This window comes from Neomonachus schauinslandi, chromosome 14, assembly GCF_002201575.2.
Source record: "Neomonachus schauinslandi chromosome 14, ASM220157v2, whole genome shotgun sequence".
NCBI lineage: Eukaryota > Metazoa > Chordata > Mammalia > Carnivora > Phocidae > Neomonachus > Neomonachus schauinslandi.
In genome coordinates this window covers 81,601,328-81,620,697 of record NC_058416.1, presented here as the reverse complement: position 1 = coordinate 81,620,697, position 19,370 = coordinate 81,601,328, and the positions used below count along the sequence as shown (strand labels likewise).

General features: G+C 51.6%; 1 protein-coding gene across 3 annotated transcripts in view; it reads right to left on the bottom strand.

Annotated features, from left to right (window-relative positions):
• RBM19 (RNA binding motif protein 19) overlaps positions 1–19,370 on the bottom strand; it is a 134,418-nt gene that overhangs the window by 73,487 nt on the left and 41,561 nt on the right. For all 3 annotated transcript variants that reach the window (XM_021698549.1, XM_021698551.1, XM_021698550.1), the window contains one exon: positions 18,303–18,419. In XM_021698549.1, coding sequence (XP_021554224.1) covers positions 18,303–18,419 — 117 coding nt within the window. The remainder of the gene's footprint in view (positions 1–18,302; positions 18,420–19,370) is intronic.

The window sequence follows — 19,370 nt, the reverse complement described above, 5'->3', positions numbered from 1 at the left end:
TTTGTACTCAAGTCAAAATTTCTCGAAACTTCCCAGCAGCGCACCTTACCCCATACGGCAGATGAGAATAAACACCCACTTCTAAAGACTCAGTGAGTGTACCTCGTGGTCATCCTGTGCTTATTCTAACATTTCACGTAAACTTTGCATTCTAACGCACAACCAGGCCATATCTGTGCAAAAACTTAAAAAGGTATGTTTTTTTTTTTTTTCTGTATTACTGAGTACAACATGCTGCAGGAGGATGCTCCCTGTTAATCTTGTGGTTTTAGGCTGTAGAATGCAGCCAGAGTATGCTATCTGTAGCTTGAGAACCAGAGGCTTAAATTCAGCCTGCCAGACTGTGGGAACCCGATCTCTTTAGGGGGCTGGGTGGTAGACTCAGAATTAGCAGGCACTCCTGCTTTTTCCCCTTCCTGCTCTGGTTGCTAGGGAGCTCCGACTTAAGTTTAGTGCCCCTTTACTGAAGTACTCCTCAGTCTGGGAGTCATAATATCATTTTCTTCCAACTGACATCTTTCTGAAATTTCTGCACTGATTGAACTGAGGTCTCGATCCTTCTGGAAGTAGATGAGGAATCTACTTGCAAATCGAGAAAAACAAATACAAGGCAACTTTACAGATTCCTAGATAAGGTGCTGAGACCCGGAAGTCCCTTTGGCAATCAGGGCATCCTCTTCCTGAGAAGGGAAGATACTGTGCACCTGCTCCCTCTGACGAAGGAAGATCCGGGCTGGCACTCAAAGCTGGTGCTGTCTGACCACGGAGCCCAGGCTCTGGCTGAAAGTGCGTCACAGAGGCTCACGAGGGACAGCCACCCACCCACAGATGGTCCCAGGCTTTCTGTTCCTGGGCGAGAGCTGTTCCCTTCCCCAAGCCTGCTCTTCTGGCCAGAGGACAAGGCCCGTCACAGGGGACACTGTGCACAATGAGAGCCACTTAGGCCCACAGCCAGGAAGCCCCATTAACTGAGGCTCCTGCCCAGCGCACACAGTGATGACTGATAATCGTAATGATGACCCGAGGCCCTGCAGGCCCTGAATCGCCTTCTGGATCGTCAAAGATTCAATTACACTCCACCGAGTTCCAATGTTAAGTATATTTTATTCTATTCTAATTCCTTGGAAATTGGCCATCCATGGTATCAATGGTAACTCTCCATTAACCCGAATGGTGGGTCTGCCAGAAAGCCCCATCCCTCAGCTCTGGTTGGGTTAGAAGGAGCTACACATGAGTTTGAAAAGAAGGACACGGCAGGCTGCTGGGGCTTCGGGAATGGGGGAAGGCCGGCTGGTGGGAGAACATCCAGCCTGGGCTGCGGGTCAGAAGCAGCCTTGCCATTTGCCCGCTGTGTGACTTTTTCCCAGCTCTGCACTCCATTTTCCTCATCTGTAAAATGGGCTGCAACATTCCCTCGGAGGGAAGAGATAACGTGGGGCATTAAGAAGAGCCCAGTAGAGCTATATGTACTAAACCAGAAAGATCACCAAGATACCTTTCAGACAAGGGGGAAAAAAGCCTAGTGATACGTAAAACATGGCACCATTTTTGTCTAAATGCACACGACTCAATTGCCTATGTTGACCACAGGTTCACTGATGTGTGAAATGCAGAGGAAGGCTCTGGAAGGAGAGTTCTCAAATGGGTAACAGGAATGTCTTTGGGGAGGAGGGTGGCCCTGACCAGGGGTGGCCGTCGATGAAAGGGTCTCTCAACAAGGACAACACATTCCTGTGTCAACTGTGTAAGTAAACTTTAATAACTTTTTAATACAGAAAAACCATATGTATGTTTAAACCATACATAAATAAGCCACACGTGTATATACATACATATACATATATATATAGAGAGAGAGAGCACGAGGGAGCATGCGCGTGTTGTGTGGTAGGGTCCAATAATGGGTGAATAATTACTATGAGGCTGAACGAAGTAAAAGCGTTCTTTCTGCCAGTCAAAGATGGCTCCATGTTGGCATTCTTACAAAGTCTAACTTAATACCTGCAGGCTAAAGAGCACCCTAATTCACCTGCTGGCCAGAGGGGGCTGGAAGGAGGAGGGAAATTAAAACGAACCCAACCTACCGCCACAGAAAACCCCTGGGCCCTGGGTGGGCATATGTGCTCTGTGGTTCGCCCTGGTGCAAAGGTTTGCGGGGCAAGTCCGCTTCTCCAGATGCGGCAGCCCGAGCACACAGGATGCTACTGAGAGCTCAGGGGGATTTCTCAGCTGGAGGCCGTGTATACTTCAAAGACTTAGGGCAGTCAAGGCCAGGGGCATCCTCTGCAGAAATCAGGCTGCGCAGCCAGGGTCTGCCCCCTGCCTGGGAGGAGCCACTTCCGCCCTCTCCATCCTCCTCCCCCCGCCCCCCACTCCCGACTCCTGGGTCTAGACCGCGGCCACTGGACCTTGCCAGGAACACTGCGAGGCATGGACATGCAAGTGAATTAATTTTCTTCTAAGACTTTTATGTTTTGGACGCTTCGTGACACCCCTTTGAGATGACTGCAGGCAGCCTGGGGTTTTTCCAAAATCGGAGCTGGGAAATCAATGTTCTGAATTGCATTTTACGAGCAAGCAGAGGTGAAGAAGGTGGGGGGAGGCAAGAGGAACAGCCTACTAACCCTGGATACCAATCCCGGGCCCCACAGTGAAATGCAGGAAGAGCCGAAACAAAATGGAATCTTGAGGCCCTGAGGCCCGCACAGCCGTTCTGGTTATAACAAAATAACCTCCGCTGCGTACACAGTGCTGGTTTGCACCGAATGCTAGGCCACAGGTCCCCAAACTCTCTTGGTTCCTGCAGAGTGCTCTTGGCCTCTCAGTTCTTTTAGCATGGCATTTCTAGGTCAAAAGGCATACCTAGCAGTCTGGTTGTGACAACTCCACAGTCTAACCTTACGGCGACAGCAGTATTAGCTGGTACCATCTCTGATAGCTGTCCCTATATTCGTCCCAAAAATCTGAAATAGCCCACAGTGCACCTGTGAGCTCATGGGGGGCACCCTCAAGGTGCCTCGGTGCACAGTTCGGGAACCAGATACCGGGCTAACTGCATTATTTTCATTATCTCAATCTTTCCAATGACCCTGACACGTATATACTATGGTCCCCATCTTACAGATGCAGATAGTGAGATTCAGGGTACTTGAGTGACTCATCCAAGTCTGATAGCCAGTAACGGAGGAGCCAACACTTGAACACTGATCTGGATCTGACAGACAACCAGGGCTGCCATGTTCAGTGGCACAGGTTGAACACTACACAATTCTAGAGAGTCACTCCCACAGACTACAATGCTGATGCTCTAAATCATTAAGCTAACAGCTGGTGTTAGACTTAGCACAAAGCCTCCAGCTGTAACAGCCCCTTCACTGAGCAGCCTCTTCTTGCCTTGACTTCTATGATCACCTTAAAGGGCCTCCACCCGCATTGTTTCCCCAGCAAATTCAGACTGGCAGGACATGCTAAAGAACTCCAAAAGCTTCATTTAACCTTGGTAACCAAGCAGCAAAAAGATCAACTCCAACAGTGTAAACTGCATGAAAACTGGTGGTAGGTATTTCAACCACGAGCAGGCTCGGCAGAGAAAAAGATCTAGAGGTCTAAGTGGACCCAACAAGGATTGTGGACCGAAAATTTGTGCTCTTGTCAGAGCCTACTTAATAGAACGGAGTTGCTCAAAATAAGGTCTGCTGCCTCTCTGATAGATTTGGGCATATGTGCGTGTATACGTATGTGACGATACAGGCAGGGCTGTGGGGAGGCTTAGCGACTTTGCAGGCTAATTTAAAAATGTTTGGTTTGTATTCAGACAATCTGTTAATATACATATATGCATATTAGAACGGTGCTTACAGAGACTTGGCACCCAGCGGTGTGGGCACAGTGATTTCCAAAGACCTGGGATGGAGGAGCCAGGACCTGTCTCAGGATGATGGTGGACTCTGTATCGTGTGGAACCTGTCTGCCCGTGTTCCAATTTGCAACAAGAGATTGATTAGCCACAGTGAACAATGAAACGCTCTCCTGTTCTCAATTTTGAAAGTAATTGGTTATCCACTCATTGATAATTTCAATAACACTACGATGCTAACTTTTATTTTTAAGTGATCAGGACGGCTTTGCAGAACCGCTAAGCAACACTGCGCTAAGAGGGGTGTTCGATGACTGGCTGAGTTTACATACGCCAGAGGTCTGATTCTGCTGAACTGGCAAGTAGAACCTTCGAGTCAGTATTCCTGTTCTGCATGCACTTACTTATGTACACAGGCGTTCTTTGCATTAGTATTTGCTGACCTCAAGGCACCAAAGCAGATTATAGATCTGGACCCCGGGCTACATCTTTCTAATATCAAAACCCCCATTCTGACTTTAGCTCCCACAAAACAACATCATCCATCACACTAAAATAATGTTGTTAATTTGAGTTTTATTGATTTTAAATTTTGTTTGTATTTAATTTGAAAACATGTTTTGGTTTTATAGTCCTAAGAGAACCATAAGCATAAGTTGTCAGTTTATTCTCCGTGGTACGTTTGTACGTGGTTAAGTAACATAATGATAAAAACATTCCCATCACCCCTGTGGGGGAAGGGCCCCAGGAATTTTATTTTTCTTCAAAAGGGCTCTTTGAACATTGCTCAAGAAATGAGACAGTGTTAAGAAAATACTGCCGCGGCCTGTGATTTTACGGACCGTTCCTTTAGGTAGAAAACCCTTTCAGAGACCAGCCCCCTCACTTCAGAGTGGCCTTGGGGAGGACCAGGAAGGCAAGAGCTCCACACTAGGTGGCAAGGCCATGGCTCTCAGCCGGCAGACTCGGGTGCTCCGGGAGCCCTCGGCACCACACAGAACCACTGTGTCTGGGCCAGAGAAAGGCCAGGTGCCTTCCCAAGACCCTTGACCTTGTCCTCACAGCAAACCACACACCACTGTTAACCTCACCCTTCTCTAGAGATAGACCCGGAGTCCTAGGACGCCACCATACCAGTGGCGTGGAAGACCTCGTTTTTAGTGGTGCATCAAGCATCGACTTCCCCCTAAACGAAGACAGTCCCTTTCCCTCCTGGAGTTCACGTTTGTTTCTGTAACCCAGCACCCGGCACAGTCCCTGGCTCATTAGAGATGCTCAGTAAATATTTGCTAAACCGGCGAGTTATTTCTTAACTAAAAAGCAGTGTGTCGAGACCTCCCTTTTCCATGGAAGGCTCCGAGTCACGTGAGCAGGCAGAAGCTGCTCCTGCTCAGAAGCCTCCCAAGATATCCTGGGGCTCCCACTGCCTTTCAGCACCCAGGATGCTGGAGACACAGAGCACAATTATCAGCTGCAACAAAGAGCCCACTGACTGCCGCTCTCCCGGCAAGCCCAGACAAAGCACGGAGACCTTGTAACTGAAAAGGCCCTGAATGGAACGGGGAGAGAGGAGGTGTGAAAGCAAGGCTAGAGCAGGCTGCAGGGAAGGAATCAGGGCGCACAATGCCCCCCTCTCCCCCACCCCCGGGACCTGCGTGCTCTCCCCAGGGTGCCTCGTCCCACCGTCTGGGCCTTTGTCACCTCCTCTGGAATCAGGCGAGGTGCGGAGGGAAAGAAAATGTCAGCTGCGACTCAGGACCACATCTGTGGAATTGCAAAGGAAGAAAACAACAAGAAGAGAAAAAAACCCTTCTTGACTCTCAGAATTTATTACTCTTTTTTGAAAGAGGAAAACGAAGCGGGCTTCCACATGGGCCCTGATCTGGGCCCGCCTCTAGCAGCCAGTGTGGCAGACGGAAACATAAAAGCTCCAGCGATATGCGATTAATGCCACATTCTTAGGTGAATCCCTGCAGCTGCTTACCTATCAAAGAGGCTGCTCCCGCGTCCGCGGCAGACATCACTAATCAATTGCAATGCCATTTCCTGTGGAGCCCAGACAGCTTCGCCATCCTCCAACACAGGACTCTAAGCAGCCATGACCAACCGGTTCGTGTCGGCTTGCAAGGAGGAAGCTGTCAGCCTGGGCTGGCCTCGCCCGACCCCTTCACTGATTCATTCAACAAACGGAGACTGAGAAGTCACGCCACTGCCCAAGGTGACCTCAAGGGCTCAAGGCAGAGCTGGGCCAGAATTCAGGTCTCCTGACTCCCTGGCTGGTGTTCTGATCACTTGGAAAATCACACTGGCTCCTTTCCAAGCGGACAGCTGACTTCTGATGGCCACGGCACAAGGACAACACGAGAAAGGAGAAGTCGGGTAACCAAAGTATCTCATCCGAGCAAGTGCTGCTTTGTCCTGGTTTGAGCAGCAGTAACTTTGACAGCCTCTGACCATCCCCTGGTGGACATACTGGTGGGCAGAGAGCAGGATAATTAAAAAAGAGGGAGCAAAGGGTCTGCAACAGATTTTCTGCAAAGCGGGCCTCTCGAATGTAGAGAGTCTCACCCAGCGCACATCCCCATCAAATGCCTCGGGGCTGTGCTCCTGGGGATCTTAAATGGCGAAGGGCATGCTCTGAGAAACGTGGCTTTGTGCCCAGCCCGCCAGGCCCAGTGTCTGGAGGGACAGAGATCGACAGGAGCCTGAGGAAGTTATGAGCTGGTTTCTGAGCTCTCTGAGAAGGGGGTAGTGACACAGGACTGCCGTTTTCTCGCACTGCAAACAACTGACGCTTAATATTTTTCTATGTTCCCCACAGCACCAGGTTCATGCACGAACCTACTAAATAGAAGTAGATTCCAGGAGATCAAATACACGTATGAGCGAGTCTCTTCATTTCCCTGGGTTCCATTAGCCTAGATTTAAGTGATAAAGTATATATACTGTTTATATAGTATATACAAGTTGGGATAATTTCTCTTCCTCATTCCCACCCCCTCCTCACCTATTAACTGTGTGTCTGCTGAATGCTGATATCCTTCTGACCAAAGGCTCAGACCACCTGCAGCTGACCCAAAGGCCAGAGGATTCTCCATTCTCTGACCCCTCAGGGACACTAAAGCTGACAATATTTCGGGTGCAACTGTCTTGAAGGGAGTGAGCCTGGCCTCTTACTCCAACAGAAATCCCTTTTATAGCACCCTTAACAAATAGTTGCCTTAGTCTTCACTTGCTTGCCCCTGACGACAGGCAACTCACTACTGTAGGGTGTGGCCTTTCGTAATCCTTTATGGATTTGGATATTTGTTTTTTTAAAAAACTTTTTATTCTAAGATAATTATAGACTCACAGACAGTTGTAAGGAATAATCAGGGAGATCCTCTATAGCCTTCACCCTGTCTCCCCCAGTGGTAACATCTCGTAATAGTATGATATCACAACCAGAAAATTGACATTAATGCAATCACTGACCTTACCCAGATCTCACCAGTTTTACATGCACGCATTTGAGTATATGTATTTAGTTCTATGCAATTTTACCACTTGTAGATTCGTGACCAGTCAAGATACAGAACGTACACTGCAGGGATCCCCTGTGCTTTCTTTTCATACACACCACCACCCTCTTTCTCTCTGCCTGCCTGACCCCCAATTAATGCTCCCCATCTCTCTAATCTTATCATTTTAAGAATGTTATAGGAATGGAATCACGCAGTGTCTACCTTTTGGAGATTTGCTTTTCCCACTCGGCATAATGCTCCAGAGATTTCACAAATGGGTTGCTAGGTGTACCAACAGTTTGTCCCTTTTTATTGCTTCGTAGTATTCCATGGCACGGAGGAACCATGGCTCATTTAACCACTCGCCCGTTGAAGGACATTTGGGTGGTTTCTGGGTTTCGGCTAAAATGAATAAAGCTGCTATGTGCATCTGTATACAGGTTCCTTCCTCCGTCCCTCTTTTCCTTCCTTCTTTGTAGCTTTAGTGAGATACAATTCACACACCGTGCAATCCAACTATTTAGAGTGTATGATTCAACAGTTTCTAGCATATTCACAGAGTTGTGAATCATCACCATGACTGTAGAAAATTTTCATCAGCTTAGAAAGAAACCCCAAGTCCTTTAGTGCTCGCCTCCCCAACCCTGTTCCCGATCTGCAAGTAACCATTAATCCACTTTCTCTATTTGTCCATTCTGGACATTTTATGTAAATGGAATCATGTAATATGTTCTCTTTGGGGACTGGCTTCTTTTCTCTAGCATAATGTTTTCAAGGTCCATCCGTGGTATGGGATGTGTCAGCATTCATTCCTACCGATGGCAGGATACCATTCCACAGACCTCATCTGGTTTATCCACTCATCGGCTGATGGGCACGTGTACAGATTTTTACATGAACTTCACTTTCCATTTCTCTGGCATCAATGCACAAAAGTCGAACTGCTGGGTCTCACAGTAAGTGCGTTGTTTAGTTTGGAAGAAAGTGCCTATTCTCTCTTCCTGAGTAGCTGTACGATTCCACATTCCCACTGGCAACGTGTGAATGGGACCAGTTTCTCTGCATCCTCGTCAGCATTCTGTGTTCCTCCTGTTTTTTTTTTTATTCTAGCCATTCCAAAGGGTGCGTATTTTCACTTGTTTTCGCTCTGAGCAGAGGTCTGACTCTTGGTAACATCTGCTGCGAGGATCAGCAGTCTCCTCTTGGGATCGCCTGTGAAGGCTAGCCAGCTTTGGGTTCTCTAACCTGATAGAGCCTAGTCCATGCCCCCCTCCCCCAAACCAAGCAGGCCCATATTAAGAGCTGGAGTCAAGATGTGGCCATGCCGTGGGGGGGGGAGGGGAGGAGGGAAATACCTGGGATTTGGACCAGGTGATTGTGTTGCGCTGCATCCCAGAGCTGGCTAATGTGAACCCTGGGGTTCATTCGTAATGCCAGATCTTTTTTCCAAATAAAAAGATGCTCGGCAAGGACTGCTCCCTTCTGTCTTTGGAACATTCCCTTTGAGGAAGAACTGATTCCTTGGCAAATTTTAGTTACGGCCTTGTAACTGTCATCATCTTTCTGGAGGAAGCGATCCTGAGGGCAGGGCCGGCTCTTTGAAGTTGGCACGGTGCTCAGCTCATGGGAAGCACGTGTCAAGTTTGCAGACTGGCCTTCATAAGCATCACGGACATAGAAAATCGCATAGTGATGACTGCCGAGGACAGGCATATGGAAAGAACTTAATACACGTGCCGGATGGGTCCAGGAAAGGGTTCAAAAGGCACATCTCTATCCCTGGAATGTGCAGTGGGAGAGGCTGCACAGAAAGGGGGTGATGAGGAGTGTGAATCGACTTTGCAACTTGCTTGGGGTTTTATGGCCGGGCGGCCATCTGCCTTGTGTGCTCAGCTTCGGCTCCCGAGGCTGGTCGTGGGAGGAACGAGTGAAATCACGAGCAGCAGAGCACTTCAGGCCCTGGCAGGGCCCTCCGGCAAGGAGCTGTGCAAATGTCTGGGGGTATCGTCAACAGTGCCCCCCTCATGCAGCAGAGAATGTGCCGAGAAGGAATGTGGGTACGGCAATGCTGATGCTGTGGCCGACATCTGCAGATGAGCTGGAGCTGTTCCCAGAAGGAAGGCTCACGTGTACCCCCAAACACGCGTGTGGGCATGCGCAGATCGGCTGAGAAGCTCAACTGTGGCACCACCATGGTGGCTGGCGGTTATGTGTGACGCATCCCGGGCGAGGAAACGGGGGGCATGTGGAGCGGGGCCAACACCTCCCTTGCTGCCCCACCCCCGAACGTGGCACATCATCCAGCTAGTTGCTGAGGACCCTAAACGTAGGAGCTATCCTCCGTTGCTGTCTCCATAGCAGGAGACTCAGTAAAGCCATCAATCAGCAGGAGTCTGCAACTGCACCCCCAGACCGACCCAGCACCCACTTCCACCGCCCACACCTGGTCCAAACCACAATCGCCTTGGGCCCAGGTGGCTGCAAAAACCTCCTTGCGGGTCTCCTCACACCTGCTCTGACCCTCTTCTCTCAAGATCTTTTACAAATGTTAAGTCACCCACCACTCCCTCCGCTCAGCACCTCTCGTGGCTGTGTAATAAAACACAAAGGCCTGAAGAGCAAAGGGCCAGGAACGGTCAAGGCGGTCTTGGGGAAGAACAAAGACACCAGATATCAAGCTCTTACAAAGCCACAGCAATTAAGACGGTGTGTATTAGCACAGGGATAGACAAATAGACCCAAGGAACAGATTACAGAGTCCAGAAGCAGACCCTCACATACACAGTCACCTGATTTATGACAAAAATCAATACTGTGGAGTAGAGGGGAAAGAATGGCCTTCGCAGTAAATGATGTCGGGCTGACTGACTATCCATGGGGGTGGGGTGGGGAAGTATCTCGATCTCTACCTCACGCCATATACAAAAATCGGTTCCAGAGGGACTGCCCACCTAAATGTGAAAGGTCAAAGCTTTTACAGGAAAATAGACTATCTTCATGAGCTTGGAGGAGGCAGGGATTGCTTAAATAGGACACAAAACACATGAAGGGAACTATGAAGGGAAATATGAAGGGAAAAAAGTGACAAACATTAAGATTAAGAGCCCTCTGTTCATCAAAGGATACCATTGGGAGGACGCCATTAAGATACTCACAGGATGGGAGAGGGAGGGGCTGCAACCATATATCCACCACAGGACTTGAATCCAGAACGTGTAAACTTATATAGAAAGTAATTGGAAAAATAATAAAGAAAAAATAAGACAACCCAATTTTTAAAAGAATGGGCAGAAGACTTGAACAGGCATTCCACAAGAGTCTAAACACATGCTCATAAGCGTATGAAAAAACATCTGATTTCCTTAAGCTACCAGGGAAGCACAAAAATTAAAACCACAATATGATGATGCTGTTATATACATACCAGAATGGCTAAAAAAGACAGATCATACCAAGTGTTGACGAGGACCAGGGGCAACCAGAACGCTCAGGCCCAGAGAGAGGTACAAATTGACACAGCTTCTTTGGAAACCTGATAGAGATATTTACTAAAGTTGAAATATGCACATCCCATGACCTAGCAATCTCAGTCCTACAGGGACACCTACAGAGACACATGCACGTGGTCCCCAAAAGACACACACAAGAATATTCACAGGAGCATTATATATTCGAAATAGCCAAAACCCTGAAAAGTACCCAAGTGCTCATCGGTAAAATGGATAAATGTATTTCAACATACTCACACGATGGAATACTACACAGCACCGAGGATGAACAAATCACAATGACAACACAACAACCCAGAAGAATCTCACAACAAAAAATGTTGAGCAGAGAGACCAGAAGCCAAAAAGTATATACAGTATGATGCCATTGACATAAAGAACATAAAGAACCTGGCTGTGCAAATACACATGTTTAGAAGTCAGGGAAGTGGTGGGCAGGGAGCAGGTGGGGGGCAGTGATGGGAACGGGGCACCGGGCATAGGGCAGGCTGGGAATATTCTGTTTCTTGAGCTGAGTGCTAGTCACACCTGAATAACAAGTTTGAAAACCATCCAAAGCCCTCCTCGTGGCCCACAAGACTGTGCCCCTGTCCACTCGTCTCATCTCAGGGCTGTCCTTCAGCTCCTGCTCCCCCCACCCATTCCCCTGAGGGGCCAAGGTCATTCCCACCTCAGGGCGTGGCACCTGCTGCAGGACCCCCCTCATCTGTAGGCAGCTCACTCCTTCATACTCTCAGGTCCCCACTATAATCTCTCCCTCAGAGAAGCCTCCCCTGACCGCCCCCTCTAAGACACCCAGTCCTGGGTGAGATGTGTCCCCCAAATTCATGGGATCTTACTGGAAATCAGGTCTTTGCAGATGTGATCGAGGCAAGGTGAGCTCATACTGCATTTGGGTGGGCCCTCAATTCACTGACTGCTGCCCCCAGCTCAGCTGAGAATGAATGAATGCATTCATACCATCCTTTAAAACCTCAGCAAAGGGGAAGGGAGGGATGCATGGGCAGAGCTCAGAGGACTTTTAGGGCAGCAAAGACACTTTACAGGATACTGTCACAATGGGTACATGTCATTACCTTTTTGTCCAAACGTGCTGAATAGACCCCAGCAAGAACGCACCCTCACGCACACTACGGACTCTGGGTGACAGTGACCAATCAGTGTGGGTGCACTGAATGTAACCAACGTCCCACTCTGGTGGGGATGTGGATAATGGGGAGGCTGTGTATGGGGAGGCAGGGGGTGTACGGACACTACGTACCTTCCTCCCAATTGTGCCATCACCCTAAAACTGCTCTAAAAAAGGCTCTTAAACAACAAAGACCTTAGCAAAGCAGGAGGAGCAGGGACGTCCCCGATGAGAAAACAGGTCGGGGTGGGGGAAGGGGCCTGCCAAGGTGAACACAGCAACTCTGAGTGGGGCCTCACATCTCACAGCTCAATGGGGGTCAACGGGGCGACAGCGTTGCCTGTAAGGTCTGTATGTTTTATAAAAAGGGAAAGAAAGCATCACCATATCTGGGTAATGCATCTAGAAGACAATGCCAAAAACCCCTAGGACGTGCCCTGGCTCCATTCGAGCCCGATGTTTAACTCAGTCCAGGGATCAGCAAATGTACCCCATAAAGGGCCAGACCGTCCATATTTTATGGGCTTACAGGTCAGCTGGTCTCAGACGCAGCTACTCGACTCTGCTGTGGTGGGAGAGCAGCTGGCTGGCACAGCACCGAAGGAGTGTGGCGGCCTCCATCTAGGGGCTCCCTGTAGGGGCGCATGTAGGGGATGACCTATGCGGGGAGGAACAGCCTCCTTACCCCATCCCTTGTAGAACGTGGCTGAGGGGTTTCTCTCCCCCACTCCCACACCCCTTCTCGAATGGTCTTTCGGGGCTGCCCAAGGCTGCTTTTTGCAGAGCTTCTCCCCTGTGGAGCCTGGCGAGCAGGAAGTCGCCCCATCAGCACCGGGCCTCCGCAGAGGGCAGATATACCAGGGCTCCTAGCTTTTGGAAAAGTACTGCTGACAACCAGGAGTTAACCAGGCAGTGACCCCACACCTGGGCGAGGCGAACAAGGCGGGGGGTGTGTGAGGGGAACTCGGCGGGCAGGCTGTCCTCAGCCCTCCCTCCGCAGTCACAGTCACCGTGAGAGGAAATGAGGAGGAGAGAGGCCAGGGACAACGGACGTTGTCCACAAAGCAGGCACAACAGGGGCCACTGGGGACAGGAGACGCAAGCCGTGTAATTAAGGCCTCCAGACACCTGTCGGGAGCTCACCCATTCACACCCCTGGCAGGTGGTTCACACCTCTGAGGAATAGAATAACCAAAAAAAAAAAAAGAGAGAGAGAGAGGATGGGAGGAGGACCAGATGAAAAAGCTGAAAAGCTCTCCCCGTCTGCAGCCTGCAGCCGCTGCCCTAGCCCACCTGAAGCACCTTCCACCTAATGCCCTGGACCCTTGCGGACAGTCCCACGGAGGTGGGGGCTCTCCAGAGTGAGAGAGAACGGGTGGTGCCCCTGCAGAGCTGTGTGGCCCTGGGCAAACTCCCTAGCCTCTCTGTGCCTCACACCTCCTGTTTTTATTAGGATTCCATAAGCAAGGGTGCACAGTGTATCTATGTGCTTAGCAACCATTTATCGAGCACCCTCTGCATACCAGGGGCCCGTGGACGGAGCAGCGACCTAAGTGTCCGAAATTATAGTCTGGGGGTGGGGAAGGGACACTAAACCACCACAGGGACAGCTCTCCAAGGGTGGCTGTGAGGTGGGCTGGGAGTTTTGAGAGACTAGGACAGGCCAAGCCACGTTGGCTGGGGGTGAGCTGAAGGCCTATTTTAAAATCGCTAATTCCAGCGGGCACGAAGCGTCTTCCTGTGTGCCAGGCACCATTCCAGGGGCTTGCAGGCAGGACTGGCTACGTCATTTGCAGGGCCCAGTGTGAAACGAAAACTTAAGGCCTCTCGTCCAAACAGTAAGAATTTCAGGACGGTGACAACAGAGCACTGAAGCAAGCATGGGGCCTCAGGGGGCCACACGGTCACACGCTCACAAAGCCAGCCCTGTTGGCAGAACCTCCTTCCCGGAGGATCACTGCCTTTCAGGAACTGAGCAGCCCAAACCAAGGCACCCATGGGGTGCAAGAGAAACAGGTAAAGCCGACGGTCCTTCTAGGAACGGCCCCTGTACCTCTCGGGGCCCCAGGTTCCTCCTCTAGAAGGTAGGCAAGCAGCTCTCGCACGTGGGATGTGGTGAGCCTGCTGCCCGACACTGCCTGAGTGCCGAGAGCATTAGCCATCCCGATCCCAAGGCGTCTGTGCCATCTCGGGCCCAGCCCCTGAAACTTGGGTGGGAACAAGACCTGTCCATCAAATGCCTTGGCTCTGCACTCGCGCTTGTACGTAAGGATGCGGGGTGGGAGGGTGGGGGGGCAGGGGTGTGAATGCACAAGCTTCAGGTGGGGTACAGATTTAGGCCCCATCTGTGGGGCTGTTCTCTATACCACCCTCTGTCCCAGGGGCCTTCAAATCCAGGCTTTCCAATGGAGGTGGGCAAAGCATCCCCCAGACGCAGAGGTCCACACACACACCTACTTTCCCCAGAGCAAACCCAGATAGGAGGGGAAGCTGGTCCCCCCTTCTTCTGGAACGGATGCTGGCTTAAGACTGTGCACACAGCAGGGTGAGCCGGGGGGCCATTTCCAGCCCTGCTCTGGCTGTGGGGTGAGGTGTCTGCTCCCTGCATGCACGCACACACTTGCACACTCCAGAGAATCCCCGTTTGTCTTCCATGTTTCCCTTTTGGGGTGGAGAGGCCTGTGTCCCCCAGTACTGACTCTCTCCAGCCTGGAAGTAGCTGGAGGGGGAGACGATCACAGGGCAGGAGGGACATAGCAAAGGAGGAGAAACACTGAGAAAATGCCCCAGAGGACTGTCGAGGCTCTGCAATGCTGTCAGATAGGCTCTGTCGAGTTAGCCCTGCCCTGGTTCCAAGCCTGGTGCCACCTCTTTCGTGCCGTTTGATAATCATAGCTAGTGTTTATCAACTACCTACCCCACACCAGGCCCTGTATTAAATGCTCCGCATGCAAAATCCCCAGGGGCAGTCACATGGCGTGGGAGCTGGACTCCGGGCGAGCCGGCAGCTGCCCAGGGGTGGGAATCTGGGCTGGGGAGCGGATTTTCTCCCTGGGAAAGGGAGGCAACCCTCCGCCGCAGGGCTGTTGTGGGAAACAGACCTGTACTAACGCAAAGCAGTGCCTGGCACAGGATGGGCTGGAAAACTTTACTTGATGATGATAAACAATAATGTTTTCACTGCATCCTCGTCGTGCATTGCAGGATACGCTAGCAGTAGTGTTCCTACTGTTATTTTGTGCCAGGGGAAACTGAGGCCCAGAAGGGAGGTGGCAGAGAAGTGCCGCCTCCCAATCCACTGCCGTGTCTACTCTGACTTTTCTAAAGGGCGGGCCTCGAACTGTCCCCGACGACGACGACCCTGCAGGGACGTGAATCTGCAGCGCCCCTTGGGCCCCGTTGCGGCTGGGTTCAAGGGGCTGCGGTGTGGTGTGGCTGGGCCCGACCGCAAGGCTGCTGGCCTCCAGGAAAGGCGCAGGCAAATGCCACCTTGGCTGGGAAGCTGCTGCCCCAGTCCGCGGGCAGGGCCCCTGGAGGCTGGGGAGGGCGGGTGAGCTGCCACCTCCCGGTGGGTGCTCTTGAGGACCTGACCATGCTTTCCCACGGCCCTACACTCACTCCTGCACACCACGAGAGTGTCACTGTCCGACTGTCACTGTCGCTTTGCTCCCTGGTCCCCCACAGACACTGAAGCCCTCGAGGGAGGAGCCCATCTCTCCTGAAACGGCTGCATGCCCGACACCTAGCACAATGGCCGGTACGAACCATACGTTCACGGGATAGTGTTTCCGCTGACATGATCTCGGGGGCAGTGTCCTTCCAGACCCGGGAGAAGGAGAGCAGGCTGCAGAGAGGAGTGGTTCTGAGCCACGGCTCTGGGGCAGACCACTGAATTCCCAGCCCTGGCTCAGCTGTGGGTCCCGGGCAGGATGCTTCACGTGCCCGAGTCTCCAGCATCTTTCCGGGTGCAAAATGGGGAACAGCATCCCTCCACCGCAGCACGGCTGCGCAGCTTAAAGGAGAAGACATGGGACCGGCGGACCCACAGATAGGGCCCAACACACAGTAAGCGCTCCATCGGAAGGAGCTGGGATTCTGATTACACCTGGAAGGACAAACACGCAAAACCTGCCTGCGAGAAATGGACCAGACTGGTTCCCCTCAATCCTGAAATCCTCCCCTGGCTCTGACCTTTGCCGGCCACTGGCTTTGTCTGGAAATCGGGTCTGTGGTTTCGCGGACCAGCTTAGCCCCGAGAAGGCTCACAGCGACCCCTGCTGCCCGCCGCTCGGAACTGCCTCCACCCCCAGCCCGAGTGCACAACAAAGCAAGGTGAGCCCTCCAAGACTGGCTTTCCGATCATTTCCAAGGGCTGGCGGAAACCATCATCACAACAATGGCAGGGAGAAGAGACGCGGCGCATAATTACGTTCAGTGGACACTAATTCCCTGTCTTCTCAAAATAAATATAAAACAAGAGATCAAACAAAGCGTTTTCCCTTTCTGTCTGGGTCTTTTGTTTCCCTGGATAAATGTCATTCTAAATACACTGTGGAAACAAGCGGAACTGTCATTTCGGCGGGATACTATTTCCTGATCAACACGTGCTGTTTGCAGCAATCCCGTTTTGATCTGGCAGTTCTTAAATTGGACTCTCTTTAAAAAGCAGAAGCATGTGAAAACAAGCAGGCGCGTGGGGCTGAGGATAGGGACTCTTGCAATGGCCTCACTCACGTACTCCTCTCGTCTCCCTGGGTGTGGGGAAATAGAAAACGTCCCCCCCAGGTTGTGACCCCAGCTCACCAGGCTGCTGCTGCCACGCGGGGGACCCGGGATCACAGCTAAGGCTCAGCTACTAGAAGCCGGCAGGGTAGGCGTCTGCATCAGCTCCCGCTAACCATGCCTGTTAATGAACTGCACACTAGTGGACGATGGGGCACAGAGACGAGAGGGATGGCGGCTTTTGAAGCAAATCCCATAAATGGCTCCCTATCCTTTAAACCAAATGAGTGCAGAGAGGCAGACTGCCTACAAAGATACTTCTTTCTGGTCCCCAAAATATAGGATTTGCATTTTGCATCCACAGTTGACATCGGTAAGTTGACCTAATGAGTAAGATGCTAAGTGATCATTCTAACGGGGACCTAGCTCTCTCAATCCCGCAGGCCAGGGTGCTGTACGTTTTGGGGGCCCCCCCAAATTATCTGTTCGGTTGGGGCTAATTCCATCTGCCGTTACATTCTGAGGGCTAGATGGTCTCTCTCTGCACCACCCAGCATTTGCCTGGGGAGGGCCTGGGCTTTAAACATCTTCCTGTGATGTCCTCCATAGAGACGTTTGATCCAGGGCTTGGTTCTGGGCAGGACCTCATTCACCTCAAAAGCTCAACAGTGTAATGTATGAGCACGGGGGTTGCAAAGTGGTGGCTCTTGGGCTGTATGTGGCCACAGGCAGAGACTCTGTCCTGTACCATGTTTATTTTCAGAAAAGTAAATTAGTTGCCAACTTATGCCCCCCCAAAAATCCGATTGCTGGTTTCTCTTTCGAAATGGGGGAAAACTGGTCTGATTACCTGCCTTTCTGCATGGGCTCACCGGGCCTTCCAGCTGCGCCCCCCGCCCCCCAGCCTGCTCTTCCAGGTCCCAGAACCCGAAATTTTTGACCCCATGCTAGCATCTGCTGCTGGACGGCATGATCTATGCAGGTGATTCATCCTTATTTCGAAATGGCTTCTCTGTAAGTAGCAATGTAGACAGCGGCGCCCAACTCCAGCTGGTCAGTAGAGCCCGAACCCCCCTGAGGAGCTCTGATCAAAATATCAGTGTCTGGGCCCCGCCCCTGACCAACAAAATCCAGCTCCCTGGGGGTGAGGCCTGAGCAAAGGTACGTTTATAAAAGTCACCAAGTGACTCGAAAATACCAAGAAGGAGGAGAACCATTGGCTTAGACCAGAGGAGTGCCTTGGGTGGAAGAATTTCAGGCAGATGGTGGGTAGAGCTGAGCTTCAGCCATGCGGGCTCCCACCCCATCCTGCTGTGGGTGGGGATGGAGATCAGCTTCCCTTTCTTTTTGTCTCACCTCTGGAGGAGGAGGAGGCCTGGCTGCTTTGAGATTTTTCTGCACACTGCTCTGGAAAGCAGTGCGTGAGTTCAAGCGAGATAAATCAAAGGCAGCCGAAAGATGACCTCTGAAAGACCACTGGGCCTCTGGCGGAGCCATCAAAGGACCCCAAGGCTACCTTCTCCAAGGCTCCGGCAGGCTCCCCACCCACATACTGCCCCTTGGACCGAACCAGCGCCTCTCACCTGAAGAGCTCACGGATCTCCCGGCTGTCAGCCTGGAACGGGATGTTGCGCACCAGAATCTTTGACGTTGTCTGCTTTCTGGGAACTTGTTTCTTCCGAGCGGATGTCAGAGCTGGCCTGGACGGTCAGGGGAAAGGGTTCAGGTTATTCAGGGTGTAGGCAGCTGCTGCCCTCCACGGACTCCCCTGCCCTCCCTCCAAGAGCCGACACTCTGGTCTTCTGTGCAGGTGAGGGATTCAAGGAGTTGCTGTGGATGAGGCAGAGATGAAATGGGAGGGAGGTAGTCTCCCGTGGGTGACACGGAGCCTAACCGTCTTCTCAAAACAGCTATGGACACCCAGTCAGCCCACCTGCCCACCTTTGGGTCCCTCCTGCCCGTCATCTGAAAGACCCAGGGGCCAGCAGGACTGGAGAGAGGAACCCTAACGAGGGTGAGGCCAGTTCCTCCCCATATCCAGTCTCCACGGTCCCTTTCTCGATGCAGCAAGACCCCAGATGGTCCAAAGGGCTTATCTGAGACTTTCCACTGTTCACCCGAGGACCAACGTCCCGAGGCCCTGGAGCAGCTTCTAGCCATGGAAACGGGCTGGGGTTAGGAAACTGATCCGGGGCTCAGGGCCCTCTCCAACGTGGCTCCACCTCACCTGCGCACCATCAAAGCAGGGCAGGACTGTGAGCAGGGAGCTGATGATCGGGGTGTGGAAGCCAAGTCGGCCACACAGGATCTGAGTGATCTTGGGCAAGTAACTTGGCCTCTCTGGGCCTCCATTTCCTCAACTGCAGAATGGCCTTAATAATAGTGCCGGCCTTGTCATACGGTTTGAGGACCTGTCGAACACTCTGTATGGTGCCTGCCATGAGCTAAACGTTCCATAAATCGTGGCAGTTGTCGTGAAGACGATTGTTACGACTCGTTTCCTTCAGACCTGCTCCACATCACCTCCTCAAAGGCCCTCCCTAAGTATCGCCCCTAAAACAGCAACTCACCCCCACTCCTGGCTTTGTTCTCCTTCCTGGCACTCGCCACCACCTAACCGCACAGTATATATTTGCTCGTGTTTCCCTTTA